We start from the raw sequence: 23,414 nt of genomic DNA, 5'->3' as shown, positions 1-23,414 counted from the left end.
CCTTATCTTCATAGCTACCGAGACACAGTCACATTATAGTCCCGTCATGATTCCTAAGGCCCATCGTGCTATAAAATGTGGAGGAATTTACATGGGATTATAGTCTTTTCATGTGGATATATCAGTGGCATTTTTTGGCGGGAATTTAAAAAAAATACATTTCTTATCGCTGGGAATAAAGCCCAGGATAGCAGTGAGGTTTTGATTGGACCAAAACTTCAACCAATAAGACATTGTTGCCGGGGGAAGATTCTCCTTGGCCCCGGTGACAAGCATATAATTGGGGAATTAGTTTTCTCATGTGGTGTAGGTTTTATATATAAATAAGGGGCTTTCTAAGGGCTTGGTCTTTATGTTATGGATCCCTCCTCCCAGCCCCCTATTTGAGGTGTATTGATTGGTACTTTATTTTTGATAACTTGAGGTAAAGTTATCTTTAAACCTGTCATCCGGTATCACCCCACTAAACTACTAGCCCCCTCAGGTTGGGTAGAATTTTATAATAAATACCCCCCAAAGCTAGGCAAATATGACTCCTCTTGCTGCCTTTACACATGAGAGTTTTCAGGGGTAATATCATTTCAGAAGCCCCTATCTTCTGTTCTATAGCACCTAGAATCATGGTTTTTGTGTCATATTAAAGATAATAATCACATCTTTCAAGTTTACCTCAGGCTTCTGGTTCTGTGATCTACAGAACTGGACATATATGCCGTTAGAAAATAGGTGGGAACTGGATCTTTATCTGTATCTTGTATTTCCAACTATATCTTTAGCTGCCTCTAGCTGTGGTTCTGTAGATCACAGAACCACAAGCCTGGTGCGATCTAAATGATGAGATTCTTATCTTTAATATGACACAAAAGCATGTTTCTATAGACTACAGAACCAGTACAGTGAATAAAAGTGACGGATATACAAGTTTGGCACAATCCCTTTAAATCTGCATGGAAATTCGGCACCATTCTGTGTATATATGGTATGGGTTTTGATGCATATCTATATACGGGGAACTTGGGGATTTAAAAAAAGAAAGTTGGATTTGAGAAGATAATGTAATTTTATGCAAAGTAGACAGATCTAATCAAATTAGTGAAGATGGAGATCACACACAGGACTCGTCTCTCCATGATTCGGCTCATTTATAAGTTCTTCAAAGCCAGAGTACAAATGATACTGTCACATTAAAGTAATTAGCGTAATTTCTGACAAACTGAGAGGCGACTGTTGTGTGCGCCTCATCTATACAAATTAAATAACGATTCCGCGTGACATCCATTCACCGCGCGGACCTGCTGATGCCGACCCTCGGGGGATACACTTATAATGGGGATCATCTGTTACTGCTCCAATCTGACAGCTGCCCAGAGACGCCAACAGATGCACAGCCTGCGGTGAGACTAGTCACCACAAGAGTCAGCGGGTCATAAGTCCCTGGGATAGGTACACTGACTATTAGACCAGTGTTTTATGCAACTCATAGCTCCTAATGAACTATGTTCTTCAAGTATATCTCCAATTTACACTAAAATTCTGAGTTGGTTTATCTAGTAATATATTGATACCCATGCATCCAAGCTTTGCGGAATCTCCCGCTTCCCACTTTGATTCGATACTTACATTTTTTTCCCGGAAGTTCCAGGAGGTCATCAGAATGTGTGGTCTCCTTGGACCACAGGAAAACAAAGAAAGTCCACGGTAAACGCTTTGGTTCAAGGAGTCTTCTATTAGATGAAACGGGTCCCACAAGATCTAGGAATTTTTGGCCAGACACAAACCCAAAAACTGGAAGTACTGGAGCGAGGTGGGAGCTGTTTGGGTTCTTTTTATCCTACCCTGACCCTGGAGAACCGCTTTAATAAAGCTACTACTGAACTTAAACTTCTACCATCAAAATCATGATAAACCAGGGACAGTTACTCATAGATCCAGGCACTGTGACTGTGGTCTCCTTCCTTCTAAAATATACTTCAATGATTATGCTAATGAGCATAAGGCTCTGGGTGGAGGGAAGTTTCCAGAGCCTCTTCGTTCTGTAGCTTCACAGGCTGTTACAATGAGCAAAGCAGGTCTCCCCTCCCCCAGTATTGTTGCTGCTAAATTACACAGTCAGAGGGAGGTGTAGGGGGTTCTGTGAGACATGTTCAGCTCATTGTAACAGCCTGTGAAGCTACGCCACTGAGGGGCTCTGAGAGCTCCCTGAACTAATTAGCATAATTCTAAAAGTTGATTTTAGAAGGAAGATGGCCAAGGATAATAAATATAAGAAGATAACCACAGGCACGGTGCCTGGATCTATGAGTGAGTGTCCCTGGTTTATCATGATGGATTTTGATGGTAGATTTCCTTTACAAGGATTTTTCAACAAAAGCAAGCTGAGCTCAGCGCCAAGGGTTAACACTTTCCTTCATGCACCGGCGGGTGTTTTGCATACTCATTTATATGGAGCTTTCTTCACAATTGCTGGATACAAGCTGTTTTGTCATTCGGAGATAATCTGGCGTTCTGCTGCAATGTCACCCAGAGGTGACACTACTCCAAGACTGCGGTTACCTGCTGCATCCTCAGACACTCCAGCTCTCTCTCTAGTCGGGTCCGCAGCCGCCGCTCCAGCTGTTCTCTCTTCTCTCCTGCCGCCTGAAGCTGCGTCAGGGCCTGCTGTAGCTTCTCCACCTCCTCCACGTAGACCTGCTTCTTACGGAGCTAAGAGAGATCAGAAAACTTTATAGATGTTCTATTCTGCATATACAGTACATGTGTAGGTGGCATGTGGACCCCCCCTATTGGAAGAGCCAAATGGTAGTTGTCGAAAAATGTCTGTAGAAGGTCTTCACACTGCTGTGCTCTTAGTTCTCTGTATTGAGCCCCATCTGTCCGCAGCTGTAGCAGCCTTCTTGTTGTATACTATAGAAGCCAACTGTCTACACATCTAAATGCTGGGAGCTAAAAACACAGCAGGGGCTATGTAGCAAGACAATGCAGAGAGCTGATGGCACAGCAGTGTGAGGACAAGTCTCCAACGTGCTTTGAGAATCTACAATCCTGGAATATAAATGAAATATTGCATTGGGGCTATTGGTTTTTGTCTAGATATTTGTCATTTTATTACTCAGATGCAGGATTTTAGCTTCTCTAAGTGCCTTGAAGCATACTCACACTGCTGTGCTTTTCACTGTCTTCATGTAGCTGCTACATAGCCCCCTCTCCTTTACTGTAAGTGACTTCTATAGCACGCAATCATAAGCCTGCTACAGCTCAAAGAACTTGGGAGGGGCTATGTAGCAAGACAATGCAGAGAGCTAAGTGCACAGCAGTGTGAGGACACATCAATTCACTTGTACTTCTACAAATCTGGAATGTAAGTCCATTGCTGCATACTTTGCTTCTGAAAAATGTAATAAATTGAGAGGCATCATAACAGAAACCAATAGACCATATATTAAGGTTAACAGGGGGCATTGGGGTTCTGCATATGTCAGAGTCTTATTTTTGGTTTCTGTGCATATAGCAAAGCAGTGAACTGAGACTGCTAATGTGCATCTAATAATAGGTGACACGGGTGGGAGCCGAGCACCGTCAGGGAGCACCGCCACCCGCCTCTTCACCTAATGGAAGACACTTACACAAGGTTGAAAAAAATCAATGCTTTTAGCAGTTGTCAACGTGACTTTTTTTCTACCCCTATTGTTCTATTGATTTTTTTCTTTAAACCAATTTTCTTCAGTAACTAAAGGCGAGTGACTTACCCCCACAACGGAAGCAAAAAATATATATGCAAAACAAAATTTTTAATTTAGATGTTAAAGAGAACCCGTCATGCAAAATAACCCTCCTAAACTAAATATATTTTCATAAACTGCCATTAGAGAGCATTGCCTCTATCCCTTCATTGTCCCTCTACATGCCTGTAAACCTAAGCAATGAGGTCCTAAAGCTGTATGCAAATGACCTGTGAAATGTCCAATGAAGCATTAGCATATTCAAGCTGTCCACTCTATTCATGAGTGGGAGGCACAGCCACACCCCCAGTGCATGACTGACAGCCTGTATAATGGTGTGAGGCTGTATAATGATGTGCTTCCTGGTGCTGGTGGCCACGCCCCCTGCAGCCTGTGTGTGCATGTGTGTGTGTATAGGAGAGATACAACAGCTCCAGGCTGCAGCCATGTTACAGCAGAACATGTCAGGTTCATGTGTAGCTGATGTCTCTGTGTATTAGGAGGATGCAGCATGTCAGCAGATGCAGCACTCACACTAGCCATGCTTTACTATACATTACACACAGACATGAGCAGGGGGAGGAGAGGGGAGGGGTAACAGGGGTGACATCACTGCCTCTGACCATGTGATCAGCCTCATTTATATGATAAAGAATAGATGATTTTACAATGATTAATGTATGAAATAACTAGCTAAAGGCTGGGATGGATCCTTGTGAGCTGCTCCAACAGGAAGAGGTGACAGGACTACTGGCAGAGACCTGATGACAGGTGTCCTTTAATGATTCTATAGGCCTAATTATGGATTTAAAAAAAAAAAAAAAAAAATTGCTACACTGCTTTAAGGTGGTTCTGTAAATTTTTTTTAATGCTAATGTTGCCACAGTAGGTCCTAATTCTATAGCGGATTATAATATAGACTGGGGGTTTCTTGCACCTGCCAGATGATTGTAGAGGCCCACCATCTGTGACCTCAAATTAGGATGCCTATTGCAGGACCTCCTGAAGGTATTAGAGAAGATCTCTGGAACCTTTGGATCATTCCGACCCTGGACACACCAGGTCCTTTGAAGGTCCTCTGAAGGTCTCAACCTACAGAACTGAAAGCTGGCAAAATGGACCATCCTACCTTCCCGAAAAGCTTGTTTCTGGTACCTTATCTAGGCAGTAAATGTCAAACCATTAAAAAATTTCCCACACTTTTTATACAACTCAATTCATCCCTGAAACCCACTCAGACATTTTGTGTCTTGAGGACACATGGCACATGTAAGTTCTCTGGATAGGTTTGGGTCTGCCTTGACCTTACCTCTTCTTCTAGTTTGACAACTTTGGCTTGGGTATTATTCAGAGCTTGGTCTAGGATTTCAATATGCCTCCTCTGCTCCTCGTTGGTAGTGCGTAGAGCTGCCAGTTCACGCTGCAGCCCCTCCATCTCCTTCAAGTGTTCTTTGTCTAGAGAATGGATGAATAACAGAACAGTTTCTATCAGAATCCTTCATGGAATCTGGGCCTTATGCCAGCTTACCTCTGGCACCAGCCGAAGGGGAAAATATAAAGACATGGGAAGCAGCAGATGTGTAGGTGACTACAGGGGCCTCTGTGTTCTTCTGCCCGTTGTCTGGTGAACATCAGTAATAACCAGACGTCCAAGTGGCTCCTGACTGTTTTGTTGAAAACTCGTAACCAGGTGACACATAATGCTAAGCACATGAGAAACTGTGAAGACCCAAATTGGCCAAGGGGCGCGGTGCCCATGTTATGTGGCAATAGAATCCAATAAGAGACAATTATGGAAAGGCTCCCCACGTGACAGCGTAGAGCTCACTGGGTACCAAATCCAAAATCTTTTGCCAGGATCACATCAAATATTGGCTTCCTACTCGGGTTCCCATGTTACTCTAGTACTTTAGGGTCTGCGCCCAGTTGCAAACTATGCTTGGCCCCCTGGCACGCGGAGGCTGTAGTGAATCCCATGACCCCAGCCGTGTACAGGCCCAAAAACAGAAAGTACCAGAATGATATGAGAATCGGGTGTTGGAGCACGGTAAGTACATTAGAGGTTCCTAGAAAACCACTTTAACTGCAATGTAAACTCCCAGTTCATGCGTTGCTCTGGTACGGTGGCTTGCTTGGGCCACAGGACTTCACTCACGTTTTTGAGGAAACTTCTGCCTTTGTTTTTCCCTAGTCCAAGGAGGCAACTCAATGGGGCACATTTACTAAGGATCCATGGACCGCCATTCCGTCGGGTTTTCCTGAATATTTCCGTTTTACGCTGAATTGCCCCGGGTTTTTGGCGCACACGAACGGATTGTGGCACCTCGGCGCTGGCTTGCACATGACATAAATCGGGGGGCGTGGCCATCAAACAACCCGACGGATTCGGAAAAACTGCAGAATTTAAAAAACGAAATGTGTTGCAAGATCACGCACTGTAATGCACCAGGAAGAAGAAGGTGAACTTCAGGGGACCTTGGCACGGAAGCAACACCTGCAGGAAATTGGACACACGACCTTAGTGAATCGCACCAGTCCTGAATCCTCGTTAGACAACACACCGCGGTATTGCGAGAGGACCAGGTAAGTAAATGTGCCCCAATGTCTGAAGTGGATCCCATGGACACACCTTTCCCCAATGAACTTCTCGAAGGGAGCAGGCCTAAAAACTGAAAGGATCGGAAGATTGGATGCTCCACTCAGTTCCCTCATTTATTTTGTAGAACACAAAGAATCTACGACTGCAGGACCAGATCCATGTCATAGGTGAACAGATCAGCGATTTCAATAGTGTAATGCTTTATTTCTCCCATGGAGGCGTTGTAGGGAAAACATACAGGGGGTCATTTACTAAGGGCCCGATTCGCGTTTTCCCGACGTGTTACCCGAATATTTCCGATTTGCGCCGATTGTACCTGAATTGCCCCAGGATTTTGGCGCATCGGCGCTGGCATGCACGCGACGGAAATCGGGGGGCGTGGCCGAACGAAAACCCGACAGATTCGGAAAAACCGCCGCATTTAAGACAAAAAATGTGTCGCGAAAATTACACTTACCTTCACAAGGTATAGGCCGGTGAATTTCAGGGCATTCCAGCGCGCCTCCGGGGAACTTCAGTGCAGCAGCGCCACCTGGTGGACGGCGGAGGAACTACCTTAGTGAATCCCGGCCGGACCCAAATCCACCGCAGAGAACGCGCCGCTGGATTGCGAACTGACCGGGTAAGTAAATCTGCCCCACAGTCTTTGCTGTGCTACAACATAGGTGTGACCCTTCTATGTAGGGACATACAAGAGACATCCCCGACTATCTCCCGCAGGTGAGATGATGACCACATGGCGGCGCGCACATCCCGGCAGCGGAATAGATTGGCCTTTGATCCCAATATTCAAATGAAGCAAACAAGGCTGAAGTATTTTGGCTGAACATTAGAGGAGCCGCTTCTTTTGCCTGAACTCATGTTTTGTCAAGTTTAATTACGTGCTGACATTTCCTATTGTTTCCCGCTCTATTCTGTTGGGTCAACGCTGCGAAATCTGAAGTAATTAACTGCGCTGGAGGCGGCTCCATTGTGACGGGACTAGAACTTAATAAAGGCCATAATGAAAACCTCTTCAGGCCCATTCATTCTCGTTACAGACGGAATGTAAATGAAGGGAAAAATACATGTGCATTCCGAGGGGGTCTAGCCGCGGAGGATGATAAGGGTCTAGCATGTGGGAAGGAGGATGAGGTTGGCTAGAGAGACATTCGGACATGACGCCAATAACTATCTTAAGGTCGAAAGGTCCTCCAGTCAATGGATGGATTTTCACCTGTTCATAAAACGTGCACACTTGGCCAAACCAGGTGTGCATGTACATGGAGGGGCTAGACCTTCCACTACTAGAGGTCATGACTAATATGGCTGCTGGCCAAATGTCTAATCTGAGGAGTAATCTTCCTTTAGGCACCGAGAGTTATTGGCCCTGGAGCGTTGTGCACTCCTAGCCTGATATTTAGTGACATGTAAGGAGGTTCCCTCTCCCCTCCATGTAAATCATTACAGAATGAATTTTTCTCATCTCTTATGAGTCAGAGCAGTTTCCTCCTACAGACAGACAACGGCGAGCCTGTTCTTCTAATGATTTCACGCACTGCCGCCCTCAGCTGAGCCGTCACATGACCCTCGTGTCCAACTTCACCTCCCATAACCATGTGACCTACATTTAATCATCGCTCTCTAAATAAATTTGTGGGGAGAAATGTAATTACCAGGAACTAAGGTACATTGGCACCAACACCATCTACTAAGAGCCCCAGTTCAGGTGATAGTCCAGTTGGTACTGGGGCTATCAATCAAATGCAGAGTAAAAGGCCCACTTATTCTCGCCTACTGCTCTATTTAGTTGTCAGTCCTCACTGAAGCTCTGTAGTTCTATTCATGATCCAGAATCCGTACAATGCACATTACTGAAGGAATTAGGAAAACTATTTAAATTGTGAAAAAAGGGGTGCCACGGCTATATCTGTAGGAGGGGGGGGGGGTTCCAGAAAAACGATATTTTACTAGATTTTTGGACCTGATACATTAAATCTTCAGTATGTAATATACTTATCTTTACAGATTCCCGCTGTCACTTTTGCCTGGTGTCCCTATACGGTTACTATGAAATATTAAGCGTAGCAACTACTCTCAATGGTAAATATTAGAAGACCGCTGCCTCGGTGCCATGATGGGGAACGGCAGCTCCGAGAGGTGCAGAGGATTTCTGTATAAGTACTTAGGATTAATAGTCAACTCCATTTCAGGCTTCAGATAATCGCGACGTGCCTAGCGGGGAATGCTTTTGAAGATAAGAAGCCTCCGGGAACTAGCGGAGACTCCGGTTACATGGCGTGAACTAAATGGATTCTATGAGAAGCTTTTTTCTTACACTGAAGTAAAAAAAAAAACCCTGCTTGTTTTACGTAAAACATGTAATATAGCACAATATTACACAGATGAAGGTGTTTGAAATTTCATTTGCCAACAGCCACCACTAGAGGGAGTAATATGTGAATACATATTGAATTCATCAATAAAACAGTATAGGTGCACCTCTTAGCTCCACCTAGTGGTGGCAGCATTTATTCAAAACATTTGTTCTATGTTTGTCCAAGCTTTAATTTAAAGGTAGTTTTAGTTAGGCCTGCAAAGCGGTGCTGTAAAATATGTTATCTGTCAAATTTTTGGCCTTCCCGAGTAATTAAAGCCATCATTATTGCTTATATGCTTATTAGGCTCATAACTGTCAGGTAGGTGGTACTAGACTGTTTAACCCATCATAGGGACCACACATTTAGCTGCTGAAATTGATTCCCTTGATAATTGGAAAATGGTGGGGACTAGAGAAAAAATTCCAACTGAGCCCGAATCTGTGGAGCAGGACCTATTGAAGGATGCACATAGTTGGACCTGGTGGGAACGGTGATGTAAATTGTTTCAGACACAGGTGTCAAACACAAGGCCAGTGGGTCAAATCCTCCTTGTGTTATTCAGTCCCTCTCCTTGCCCCTATGTGGATATGAATATATAGCCTACCATACTCACCTCTGCCCACTCACCCGGAGCAGAAATAGTGATGATATCAAGCAAAAAGAAGAAGGTGGATGGCGATTTAAATCGTAGGGACATACATAATGCCTCCTTCTGTGTAGCCCACTCCTTATAATACCCCTTTTCTGGGTCATGTTCTTAGAGGAGGGGGCTACATAAAAGACTATTGTGACTATAGGCTACTAGGGGCACTGTAACTATTGGCCACTGTGTGGCAGACACTGTGACTATTGGTTACTTGGACATGAGAATAGTTTTAGGTATGAGTAACAAAGTTCAGTCTAGGCATTAAGTTAATGGAAGTCAACAGCCATGTACTACAACTCCAGTCAAGTTTTTACACCAATTCTCCAATGGAAAATCTGTAGTATGGCCCCCAACTCACCTATATAGCTATGTTCCAATTGGTTACACACCCTACAGAGCCAGAGCTATAATACATAATAAATCATCTGAAACAATCCCTGCAGTTTCCATCACATTGTGCAGCTTCCGCTGTATTCGCCGGCGATTTTTGGAGAAAGTTTCAATTCAGAGACTTATCAGAAAATCTAAAAATACAGCACTCACTTTTCGAGGCATAGTGGCCCTCTTCCGATGTGTCCTCATGTCCATTATACTCGCGGTTGGCCAGCTGCCTGTTGGCCGTTTCAAGCCGATCTGCACAAAGACAGGAAACAAGAATGAAAGATTAGGGGCTGGAAAGAGGATTCCCTAACCCGGCAGAGAGGAACTCCTATCCAGTCTAAGCTTGTTATTCTGGATGGAACATATGCTTCCCTTTAGCTATTAGGGTGTAGACAAAACTTTTACTTTTTTGCTGCAATGTATGTAAATGGCAACCGTTTTGTGTCTACAGCTCCAATGCAGATTTATGTGTCTTCATTTAAGGAGATCTTTACTTTTCATATGTACATTCCATGTATTGACAGGATTCCGTGACATAAGGCAACAACTTTTATTCTGAATTGTGTCCTACTGGTTACTTGACCGTACCCCTAAATCTCTGTTCAGCCCCCTTCTCCGCAGCAGATCTTTTGGTCCATTGAAGACACCGAATTTCTATTCTTCAGATCACTAGGATATAGTGACCACCACTACCACTGTCTAACTCCTAACAATCTATAACATAAAGGGGCACAGTGTCGGTTGATGGGTTATGGTTACAAGTTCTGCATGACCTGCATGTAACCAAATTTTCAGTCGTGAAATACAGCAGGCTATAGCAAGTGCATAGGCCCGGGGCAGCAACACAACAAGCTGGACCACTCCGCCTCTGGCCGTGCCCCCCTTCTTGCCCCACAGAGAGGCGAAAAGAATTGCAATGACTGGTAGTGCTACTGCTAGTAAATGCAATTATTTCAGGGCTTGTACACCCAAAAAAATGGACTACAAGTCCTGATAAACCTCCTCCTATGAATATCCGCTAATGGCGCCAGTGTGATGCGATCACCTCTCAGATCCAGGTTGAAGTCGTGCAGCCTCCGGATCTCGCCCTCCAGCTTATTCTTCATGGCCTTATCTAACGCCTCCCTCTTCGTCGATGACTTCACCAGGCTCTCGTAAGCTTCCGAAATCTTCTGGATTTCAGTTTCGAACTGGGAGGAGGGGGGAAAAAAAATGGGAATACATTAATAACCGGTGAGGAAATGAAGAAGTCCGTGAGGTGATGAGATTACGCTATAAAATGAACTGCGCTGGCAGCCGCTCTAGTAATTAACGTTCAGCGGAGGCCAAGATAGAAGAGAAATCGCTCTGTGAGAAACATTTTAAGGGTAAAGGTTTCCTCTGCCTTCGGCCTGCTCTGCCCACATTCATCACACGCAGACCTATGTGCACAGATCCTGCGTAGTTTGATTGTTCAGTGATATCTTCCTCCATCCAAATGTATGTGAATAAGAAGCCAATATAATAGCAGGATCTGACTACACAGAATTTACTTGTAGTCTGTTTCTATGGAGACATGAGTAATAGGGACAAAACAATAGGGAACATTTTAGAATATTTGTCAAATTTTTGACAATAGATGTCCATCGCACATTTTGGGCAAAACTTTTCTTAAAGTAGAGGTACACTATACAAACGGCATTAGTTTAAAATTTTGATAATGCAAAACTGCAAAGAGTGCTAGATAGCAATCCCAAAAGATCTATGTTGTTAGTAGCAGCAGGACTGTGAAACATGGATTCATATATCAGGGATATAACTTCTCTGAGTGCCCTGTTAGTTCTCTATAGTGCTATAGTTATTGTCCCTGGAGATCTGTGTAATGATAGGACTGTGAAAAATGAATTGATATTTCAGGATTATAGCTTCTCCAAGTCCACTGGTGACGTGACCACACACTACGGCACTCTTAGTCTTAGTTCTCTGCTGAGTTAGGTGCTGTTCCTAGATAGATGTGTAATCAATCCTATGTTTAAATTGTTAGCAGCAACCCCAGTGCACTTGGAGATATTACAATCCTGAAATATAAACGCATATTTCACAGCCCTGCTGCTACTAACGACACACACACAAAGGTATGATCGCACAGATCTGACACTGGCTTTATCTTTGTACAGTTACAACTGTTGATAGATTGCTTTAAATTAGAATCGTGAAAATAATTATACAGAACGAATCCGCACCCCTGTGACAACACCTCCTGTCTCCACCGTGCCCTGGTTATTCATAGTTCTCATAGGGGTATTGAGCGTTGCAAAGTGTATTAATTTCTAAAAATCAGTATTGGACGTTGGTGTGTACTACGTATTATGCTACTCCAAATCACCATCCACATACTTATTACACTGCGCTAAAACTTCACATAGGTTCATCTGTAATAATAGGCAGTGAGGATAGTCCCGCTGTAGATTTACAATGGCAGCCCTCCGGATATCCAGAATCCTCACATTTTACCACTCTGTGGGAGTACGCCGTACATTACAGGGACAGATGAGATCGGTAAAATACACAGCGGAGAGCAGAGTCCTGGCCATGAAGTGACAGCACCGCAATCATATACACAACGGGAGGATAGAGAGATCTATAGGAGAGCGGCTTTCCGAGGAAACGTGTTAACCCCTTACTATACTGAACATAAACTAAGAAAGATGCCGGATCTTTAAACAGTAGTACAAAAAAATGTAAGAACGTTTGTTGAAAAACACTAAAAGTACATGTGACCGATCGCCCATGTTTGTAATGAGAGGACTATGGTACGATTTATAGGGTCATGTGCAAGGTCATTAAGACGTTTACAAGGGTACACTGGTTTTGCCATTGGGACTTTATTTAGGGGGCATTCTGGCCACCTTTTGGGGGGGTTTTCAGGTCCTTCTGAAGGGATTAGAAGGGCACAGTGGTGTAATTTAAGGAAGCATCATAGCACTATTACTGGAGTCATGACAGTCTAATATAATTTATAGGGTCAAAGCCCACAAACCTTTACTGTTCTTGGGCCTGTGGGCCGTTGTCTTGATATGTATGAAGTCCACCTTCACTACAAGGGACAACCTGAGGCACAAACTTCTGCAGGAATAGGACCTTCTCCAAAATTTTCCAACTCAGGCACACTTCTCAAACACGGAATTGTGGAAACCAGAACCGTACGTGTGAGTCCATAGAGAACTATTTGTCCGTTGAGTCAATACAACAGACACAAATGTTCACCAATTGCTCAGAATCGCTGGGTCCACCCACCAAATATCTCTAACTTTAATAAATAAATGTGAACTTTTTTTTTTCTTATTAAAGAGTGGTTTCGATAAGAAGTTTTTGGTGCATTTTTAATAAAACAAAACCAGATTAGGAATGAGAAAGAATGGGAAATATAAAGAAAGGACCGACACCTCTAATACCTGAAGGACAAACTTCTAGCTTGGATTCAAAAACTGCAGCGTAATTCCAAATAACGCTGTGTCGGAAGTGGATTTTTTGGTACAGATTTTGTCAAATTTTTGTTGAGCCAGTATAAGAAAGTACTGTGGACAAATAATCCCTATTTTAGAAAGAAATATTTGGTGCCCAGTTTTATTTGAGCCAGGGCAAATGTACCAAATTATAAAATGTTTCAATTAAGCTACAAAAACAGCCAAAATACCTAATTGAAGTCATCACAACTTTTTGGAGTCTGGGTGATTGATACCACCACCACCACCACTAAACTTTACGCTGGTAGCGAAACGGTTAAGTCTTAGTAACCAAGGTAACCGGATATAATAAGATTTGCTTTTGTAGAATTCCTGTGGTTTCCTCAATCCTGCAAAAGGTAAATACAGCGGCCCCCATAACATCACCGTGATCCAGCACAGAGCCGGCCTTTCATGTCTGGGTTATAAACAGCCCCGCACGTGAGCGCATCCAGAATATCTCTGAGTGTAGCTTTTGTCTGCAGCCGCATGTGAGGGGAGGTCGGACACGGCAAGAACATGGTCATGTTTCTCTCGAGCTCGGCAATTTCCTTTTAAACTCCCTCTGTTCATTGATGGATCCCGGGGCCTACACTCTACCTCCGCCCCCACACTGTAAACTTGGCCAGCGTGATCATTAACCACACTTAGGAAATTCGGCCAGAACATATAAGAGAACATTCCCCAAAAATTGTGCACTGCCATTCCCAAACAATAAGTAGAATCATAATAAAGCTTTATTAATATAGCGCCATCATATTCTGCAGCGCTGTACAGATCATTAAAAAAAATCTGGTCACAGGATCAGGAGTCATTATATAAGACGCAGGAGCAATAGTTTCTTCAAAGTCCTGAGGGCCCAGAATGGACATGTGACTAATACGAGACCCACGTATAGATTCTGCATTGGGGGTTCAACATCTTCAAGTTAGGACCTTTTACAGGAGGACACATTTTTCAAAAGTTTTGTCCATAGAACCTAATGGATAGACGTAATGTATGGAGCCCAGACCCTTAGGAGGGATATTCATGGGTTTATAGTCATCCTTTGATTTTACCTCAAGTATAGTTTAGGCGGGAAAAATTTTCCCGCCTAAACTTGTTGCTACTCAAGTATTGTTCACTGGAGCTGTAATTTTATTATACTTGAGTTATAGTGAATCTTAGGCTGGATTCACACTACCGTTGCCTGCCGTAGCATAGCACGGCGGGCACATAGCGGCGTGCGAGGAGAAAAGGATGGGGGAGAGCGCTGCTCACCCCCTCCCCTCTCCATAGGAACATATGGTGCACGGCGCCGTATGGCGTGAAAAAATAGGATATGTCCTATTTTTTCACGAGGTACTGAGCGGTACAGTGCCGCACCGTACCGCTCCCGTAGGGTGCCGTGCGCCCATTGCCGTCAATGGGGGACGCATATGGCCGTACATACGTCCTCCATTCGGCAGTGTGAATGAGGCCTTAGTCTTAGTTTTTACAAAGTTCTATTTTTTTGAGGTAATAAATAAACGCTGCAACCAAGTTATTTTACCCGCTCACTCTTGGTGGTTTGGGGTATTTATTGGTTAATGTATATTACCAGGTTACAGTGTATGATTTATAATCCCATGTTTAGTTAGAACTAACAGAAAGAAGGATGAACCCATCAAGATTAATGTCTACCATTTTGACAGCACCCAAGGTAACTATGCCCAACTTATCTTCGATGGTGAACAAAAAGACCCTCTGAGTAAATCCCATCGCATATGTTCACATTATAACAGCTCACTGTAAGTGTGAAACTTCACACGATGGTATTCGGAGAAAGGAAATAAACCAAAAAAACTTAGTGCTGTTGTGAGAAGTGTTTGTTTTTTAGGTCTGGCTCATACACAACAATCATTGCTCCTCTACAGATGCCAGTTTTAAGTCAATGAAATTTAGACTGGTGTCATACAAATCACTACAAGTAAATGTAAATTATGACTTTTTCACCTCTTTTATTATATGATCTGAGGGAAAAAACAATGTTGTGAAGAAAGACGTGTGCGCCTATATGTGAATGCAACATGTAAATTTATCCTGAGGTAAACAGGCGGAGATATTTCAGTCAGTCTGGTTGCTAGGTATACACTGCCTAACAACCACAGTACATCATTTTTTAATTTTTTTGGCCCCAAATGATATAAAAAATAATAAAGAACCTTACTTACCTCAGTCCTTACTTCTGATCCAGTGCGGCTCCTCCCGACACCACTAGCTTTGATTGCGATGCAACTTCACCATTAGGCCGCTGCATAACAACAACAGCTGGTGGTGACAGGAGGCGCAGGGCCAGGCCACACTTTTACCTCATGTTTTTTGTAATGTGTGTGTAAATGGGGAGGTGGGAAGGATATTAGGTAATTTACCTATAATTAATTTACCTTATATTTATTAAAAGTTCTGCACCTCTTTATGTGAAGCCTCCTGTCTTTTACCTCATCAGCCAGACATTCCTGACCATAAAATGGCCGCAGATGTAGGGTCATGTAATCTCAATTTGTCTGTGAGCAATCGCCCTGCCAGGGATCTTATGATGTTATTCATGAATATAAAATCTATGCAGGGCGATTGCTCATGGACCTCTGTGGCAATTTTATGGACAGGACTGTCTGGCTGATGAGGTAAAAGACCGGAGGCTTCACGTTACCGGAGGCTTCAAGACAGTGGTGCAGAACTTATACATAGATGTATATTTGTAAGTTACCCAATTTCCTTCCCCCACTCATTACAAAGAACATGAAGAAAAGCGGCCAACCCCTTTAAGTTCTTTATTATTTTTACACAACCTGCGGCCCATAGTAAAAAAAAAAAAATGTAAGCCCCTGGATGACCCCTTTAATAATGTTTACAACTGGGTTCTGCCCACCCTGACCTCATTTTCTGACTAAACCCCTACTTGCCCCTTCCCATGCCACGCACCAGAGTCTCTTAACCCTTTTGCGTTCTGGGGTAGTGACCTAGTTATTATTCTGTAGTGAAGTCCTGATGCCCATGTAGGGGTTCATGAGTGAACACCGCAGGACGACTTTGACATTGGTCACAGCAGGTCCAAAAACTTCAATTCAAAAAAGTTCAATTTTACTAATGAAAATGTTGACGATTACAGATTTTGGGTAAGATTTTACACATAGATCCTCACAGAATCCCCTGAAATTGCAGATATCTATATTCAGCAAGGATTTTCTGCTGCAGATATCCCTGGTGGTTACAGCTAAGGGAAATCCAGTTCATGCCAACACAATTTTCATTGCTCTGCAGTCCCTGAATTTATATTCTCTATCCAGGGGGAGTCTCTCCACGCTACGATACACAGACGTGATTGAAGCTCCTCTGCCAAGCGTTTCCAATTCTCCTGTCTGCGGTTTTTGGTTTAATTATCTTATTATTTTATTTAGGATTTTGATGATCCCAGTTCAAAAAGCAAAAATTGAGACACTGCCAACTACAGGCCGGGCCCACATGTGCCGCGCTCTGCGGTAATCACTTCACTATGTTTATAGGGCAATGTAAATTCTACACAAAAATAAACTTTGTTTGGAGGCGTCCTCCAAGCTGTAAACAGCGTCCAGAGATTTCAACACTTCTGGAAGAATTTTCCCACAGACAGACGGGATTTGATAAATGTTAGTGGTAATTCACTAGGGAAATGTATGATTAAGCCGATTTATCATCAGGGAGAGCCGGGTGACAACCAGAAGGAGTTACATCCTCATAGAAACTTATTCTCCAAAATCTGCATTTAGAAAAGTAAATGCTGGGAGCTTCCATTACTGTTAGACCCCATGCACAGGAACGTATATGGAGTCTGTGTACTAGCCGTACAAATGACAGCAAACATGTGGCCGTCATCGAAGTACATTGTGTGTGTATATGTATATATATATACACACACACACACAAATATTATATTGATATATATATATATATATATATATAATCTTATTTTTTTATGAGGACTTTTTTTATTATCTATACTTCTGATGAATATGTATAATTTTCAATTTGTTCTTTATTTGTGCTAGTAACTACATACAATATTGTCTTTATACCCTATACCATTTTAACTACAACTACTACCACCATCTGAGGCCCCAAAGGCCTTGATTTAGGGCGAAGCAGAGCAGCATCATTCATTATTATAACCGCAACCTTATACTATACTTCCCATATGTGCAGTGGCTATGTGGCACAATTGGGGGGGGGGGGGAGGGGTTGTCAGAAAATAGGCTTCATTATAAGGTTTCTGGAAATGAATTGTCCTTTCTAGAATCGCGTCATTAATGTGAAATCTCACCCATAGTTCTGGTGTGATAGTAAAGATAAGAATGTAAACTTTCAGGACTTGGGGTTTTGTGAGCTATAGAAACAGTGATTTTTAACAGAAGCTCACATTTCCATCTATGGTGGACATTTATCAGTGTTTCTAAGCCAGAAAACTGGCATAGAAGTCCTGAAATAATTGGAATTACTTGCAAATAGTAATTTTTTCCTCTTGACATAATCTCCACGCCATGTAGGTGCCCCTGCGCACAAGAGTATGACAAATCTCCCCTATGTCTTTATCTGCCAGCATCTCCGGGTTCTGTAGATCACAGAACCACAAGCCTGATGCAATCTGAAAGATTAGATTCTTATCTTTACTATGGCATCATCACCAAAGATAGAAGCCTCTTAAGTGACACTCCTCCTGCAGCCTCTAAACTTGACCTACCTCAGGGAAAATATGACTCTTCTCTACTCACGACTATGGATAATTTTTTTGGGGGGGTGGGGAGATTTCACATAAAAGATGGAATTATAGAAAGGACATTTCATTCCCTATCTGAGGGGGTTTGTAGTTTGATGGGGTAAAATCTGGTGACCAAAACATGGTCCTCCTCTATTAACTACTCAATAAAGGAAGGGTACCAGCCTACATCTCATACACAACCTACCTTTTGGAGTTTGTCCGCTTTCTCATAGCAGCTTTCTAGGTGCTGCCTTAAAGTGCCGTTCTCCTTGGTTAACATCTCCACCATATGGTGAGCCCGTTCTACAATGGCAAAGGCTTCGGGTGGAAGTTGCTGGCTCGGAGATGGAGATGGCGACGGGGTGGGGTGGGAAGCCATAGTCATTGGAAACATGGGGAGGGAGGTGGAGTGCAGGGAGCTGCTGATCGAGGACACTTGAGATGACATGGGACTGTGTGGCTGCATCGGGACGGAGGTGAACGGGATCGGAGGCTGCGGCCGGCTGCGAATGAAAGCAGTGAAAGTATTATTACTCTGCGAGCGACGGCAAAGTATATATAGACAGCGCTGAAAAGAACAGATTTTTACAGTTGTTTTAATTGGTCACATGGCACACTGACGCGGAGCGCCAATCTGTCATGGCAAATAACTCTCCTCTGATTTTTCACTGCTTTTAAATACATCAGGAATATCCAGAATTAGGAACCCGGGAATCTTATACTATTTTACTTTCCCATTCATAATTAAAATAGTTCTGGAATGAAGGATTCCACGTAAAAATGTAAGAAAATGGCAGCATAATATAAATCAGGAGGAGCTGAGCAGATTGTACATGTACATAGTGTCCTATCTGCAGGCAGCATGTTATGGAGCAGGAGGAGCTGAGCAGATGTACATAGTGTCCTATCTGCAGGCAGCATGGTATGGAGCAGGAGGAGCTGAGCAGATTGTGCAAAGTGTCCTATCTGCAGGCAGTATGTTATGGAGCAGGAGGAGCTGAGCAGATTGTGCAAAGTGTCCTATCTGCAGGCAGCATGTTATAGAGCAGGAGGAGCTGAGCAGATTGTACATAATGTCCTATTCTGCAGGCAGTATGTTATGGAGCAGGAGGAGCTGAGCAGATTGTGCAAAGTGTCCTATCTGCAGGCAGCATGTTATAGAGCAGGAGGAGCTGAGCAGATTGTATATAATGTCCTATCTGCAGGAAGTATGTTATAGAGCAGGAGGAGCTGAGCAGATTGTACATAGTGTCCTATCTGCAGGCAGCATGTTATGGAGCAGGAGGAGCTGAGCATATTGTACATAGTGTCCTATCTGCAGGAAGTATGTTATAGAGCAGGAGGAGCTGAGCAGATTGTACATTGGGGCTTATTTACTAAGGGTCTCATGGCCGCATTTCCTTGGGTTTTCAGACTTTTCGTGGATCGCGCCGCCAGGGCAGGGATTTAAAAGCGCATTGTGTTGCACGCGATTGCAATCGCGCCAGCTTTCATGCGACACAAATCGGTGGCCGGGCCATCGGACGATAAGACTGATTCAGACAAACCGCAGGATTTAACTTTAACCGGTTAAGGACCGGGCCCTTTCCTGTTTTTTCATGTCCATTTTTCACTCCCCACCTTCAAAAATCTATAACTTTTTTATTTTTACACGTAAAGAGCTGTGTGACGGCTTGTTTTCTGCGTAACAAATTGCACTTCATAATGATGGTATTAAATATTCCATGCCGTGTACTCGGAAGCGGGAAAAAAATTCCAAATGCAATGAAAATGGTGAAAAAACGCATTTGCGCCATTTTCTTGTGGGCTTGGATATTACGTCTTTCACTGAGCGCCCCAAATGACATGTCTACTTTATTCTTTGGGTCGGTACGATTAAGGGGATACCAAATTTGTATAGGTTTTATAATGTTTTCATACATTTACAAAAATTAAAACCTCCTGTACAAAAATAATTTTTTTGATTTTGCCAACTTCTGGCGCTAATAACTTTTTTATACTTTGGTGTACGGAGCTGTGCGTGGTGTCATTTTTTGCGAAATTTGATAATATTTTCAATGATATCATTTTTAGGACTGTACGACCTTTTGATCACTTTTTATAGATTTTTTTAGATTTTTCAAAATGGCAAAAAAGTGCCATTTTCGACTTTGGGCGCTATTTTCCGTTACGGGGTTAAACGCATTGAAAAACCGTTATCATATTTTGATAGATCGGGCATTTTCGGACGCGTTGATACCTAATGTGTTTATGATTTTTACTGTTTATTTATATTTATGTCAGTTCTAGGGAAAGGGGGGTGATTTGAAATTTTAGGTTTTTTTATTATAATTTTTTTTTTTTTAACTTTTTTTTATTTTTATTTATACTATTTTTCAGACTCCCTAGGGTACTTTAACCCTAGGTTGTCTGATTGATCCTATCATATACTGCCATACTACAGTATGGCAGTATATGGGGATTTTCTTCCTCATTCATTACAATGTGCTATCAGCACATTGTAATGAAGGGGTTAAAACGAAATAGCCTCGGGTCTTCGGAAGACCCGAGGCTACCATGGAGACGGATCGCCGCCCCCCGATGACGTCACGGGGAGCGGCGATCCCAGGTAAGATGGCGGCGCCCATGCGCCGCTATGTGTTTGAGGCTGCCGGCAGCTTTGCCGGCAGCCCACGCTGCAAAAACACCCGCGATCGGTGCTAGCACCGATCGCGGATGTTACCGGTAAGCCTTTGCTGCAATATGCAGCAAAGACTTACCGGCTATGGAGAGGGCTCAGCCCGTGAGCCCTCTCCATGCAGCGCGACGCGACCGCCGCCGTGAATACACGGCGGGCGGTCGCGAACCGGTTAAATTTGTGTCGCAAGATCACGCACTTGCATACACCAGAAAGAAGAAGGTTAACTCCGGCGGACCTGTTCGGGAAAGCAACACATGCAGAAAATCGGGCGCACAATCTACGTGAATTGCAGCAAAGTTCATTCTCGTTGGACACTCCGGATCGGGGAACGTGCAGGACCGGGTAAGTAAATGTGCCCCATTGTGTCCTATCTGTTCTACAAATTCTGTATGAAACTAGTGTTTTTTTTTTCCTTTCCAGAGTGTCTCCATTAATAATCCCAGTGGTGGAGCTCCCACGTCTTGGCTGCTCCCTGTTGGATGTGTGATTAAATATTTTATGACGTTCTGGGCCAGTTATGTGCTGGACCTTTATGAGAAAGTTGTCATGTCGGAGAACTAGTGTGTGGCGATGAATGATGACAGAGAAAGAGGCAGCGTCATCAAATGAAAACATGAAAAATTCTGATGCTAATTATTTGGAACTAAAATGTATCAATAAAATTTTAGCTCTAACTATAGCTCCTGTGTAGATTTGTGTTTCTATGGTTACAGACTACAAACAAAACATTTGTAGTCAGAGCCTGCAGTCACGTGTTACTTCTTTGCTCTCCTTTTTGCTCTTCTTGAGTAATACACGACTCAGAATCAGACTACACAGGGTTCATTCGTAGTCTGTTCCCATGGAGACATCGGTCTGAATACGAGATGATGTAAGAGGTCTACCTGTAAAACCAAAGATGGTATTTCACCAGGACACACTCAGCTCTATCACATCTAACAACGAAGAAGTTTCCATAAGTATTTTAAGTAATGTAAAATGCAAAACACATTTACTGAGTTACAGTAGAAACAAAATGGTGTGTTACCTGGTGATATTATATTCTGGTGGAGGCTGGTACCGGAGGACAGACACCTCATTTCGGGTCGGTTGGGAGGAGGGGTAGGGTTTTATCATTTCATGTACCATCAGGTGTTGTTGATCATTGTAAAAGTGTCCTTGTTCCTGCATCTTGTTCACAGGAGTTGGAGCCTGTTTGACCTTGTGAGGGTAGTCCGGTGGGGGTCCTCTTTGCTCCCCCCCTTTCCCTAAGCTTGGAGCCGGAGATGGAGCCCCATTTTTCAGTCCTTTAATGCTACCTGAGGAATGCTGTTTAACTCCATTCCGCTCAAGAGACAACATTATCCTCTCGCTCATAGAGCGAACATGACCTTGCTTGAGTTCCTTCAGTGCCTCATCTTGGTGAGCTTGTCCGCTGTTGGCCCGGCTGACAGTCGGCCTTCCTTCAGTTTTTGATTTATGATTGGCCACTATGCCTGCAACATAAAAACCAGGACCCATTGGTCCAGGTGGTTGAGCTCTAAATAATTGGGACTGAGCCTTGGCTTCCTCGTAGGTTGGCAACTCCTCGTTATTTTGTTGTGGCTGAGATGTCCTCAGGGTCTTCTCCATCACAGTGTTGTCCACCTGATGTTCTTGGCCCTGTGGTTCTTGCCTCGCCGACTGGCCGACCATTTGTGGGTCTTCTTGAGTAAGGTTTTCAGTAGACGAAACAGGATTAGAGGGGATATTGCTTGGTCCTGCACTTCCGGTGGCTTGTTGGATAGCCAGAAGGTTCATATTCTCATTGGGATTGCCATATCTCAGCTGCTCTTGGATCAGTCGCTGAAGTACGGTTCCTGTTGAAACATCTTCAGAACCTCGCATTTCCACCTCCGGTATCCTGTGAAAATCTTGAGGTATGAAGTTGGACCTTTGTTCTTCTTAAAAAAAAAAAAAGAGCGAAATATCAGTAAAATGTATTAAATTGCAGGCTTAACTTTGTGTAGCGTAGAAATTTAAGGAGGGTCTTCTCACATATGCATCCAAGTTTCCATCATCAGCTTAATGGAGCAGAATGGTCATGTGCGGCCGTCTGCTCCAATATTCTGACGGAGCGACAAGGGGTCCGACTGACACCTTGTTTTGGTGTTCTGTGGGGGTATCATCACTGAGACCCCACTGATTAGCAAGTTATTCCCTATCCCGTGGAAAGGAGTTTTCCAGGAGTACTGAACTAAACCTTGAGGACTGTTCAAGTGGTGGCCAAAAAAGGGAAATGCACTTACCCTGCTTTGGCTCTAGGTTTCAGCTATGGCCAGATTTCAGCCAGAATGGGACCCAGTTCAGCCAATCAGTGACCTCCTTGGACCACTGGTCTTCTTTTGTGATGTAAGAGCAAGTGATGCCCAATGGACCAAGGACGCCACTGAGAAGTCTGACTTCAATTTCGAACCCTGGAAGACTGCCGCAATGCTGGAACCGGAGTGGGATTGTTAAAGGGGTTGTCGGAGACAGCGCTTATATGGACGGGTGGCTGTCCACCTCGGCCGGAAGCTGAGTGCAGCGCGTGTAAACAAACAGGAGCATAGACCAGAGAGATGGCAGCGCAAGTCGCCTGGTGGGCGCCGGGAGGTAAGTAAATGTTTATTTTTTTAGGCAGCCACCTCCCACCAAGGTTTTTTTTTTACAGTCTCGGCCAACCCCTTTAAACTTTGTTTGTTTTTGGCCACCCCTGCCCTTAGAAGGATTTTCAGGATTCTCTTTAATTCAACTTTAAGAAATAACGCTGATATTTATGTATAAATCATTT

At 43.5% G+C, this 23,414-nt stretch overlaps 1 protein-coding gene across 8 annotated transcripts in view; it reads right to left on the bottom strand.

Annotated features, from left to right (window-relative positions):
- Positions 1-23,414, bottom strand: part of AMOTL1 (angiomotin like 1) — an 84,632-nt gene that overhangs the window by 4,106 nt on the left and 57,112 nt on the right. For 7 of the 8 annotated variants that reach the window (XM_072134150.1, XM_072134146.1, XM_072134149.1 and 4 more), the window contains 6 exons: positions 21,651-22,545; positions 18,149-18,446; positions 10,751-10,895; positions 9,868-9,957; positions 5,029-5,174; positions 2,554-2,703 (listed from right to left, as the gene is read on the bottom strand). In XM_072134150.1, the coding sequence (XP_071990251.1) occupies positions 2,554-2,703; positions 5,029-5,174; positions 9,868-9,957; positions 10,751-10,895; positions 18,149-18,446; positions 21,651-22,545 (1,724 nt within the window). The remainder of the gene's footprint in view (positions 1-2,553; positions 2,704-5,028; positions 5,175-9,867; positions 9,958-10,750; positions 10,896-18,148; positions 18,447-21,650; positions 22,546-23,414) is intronic. The other variant, XM_072134148.1, reaches the window with a different exon arrangement.

Source organism: Engystomops pustulosus, chromosome 2, assembly GCF_040894005.1.
Source record: "Engystomops pustulosus chromosome 2, aEngPut4.maternal, whole genome shotgun sequence".
In the NCBI taxonomy this organism is placed as follows: Eukaryota; Metazoa; Chordata; class Amphibia; order Anura; family Leptodactylidae; genus Engystomops; species Engystomops pustulosus.
This window is presented reverse-complemented; position numbering and strand designations above follow the sequence as displayed.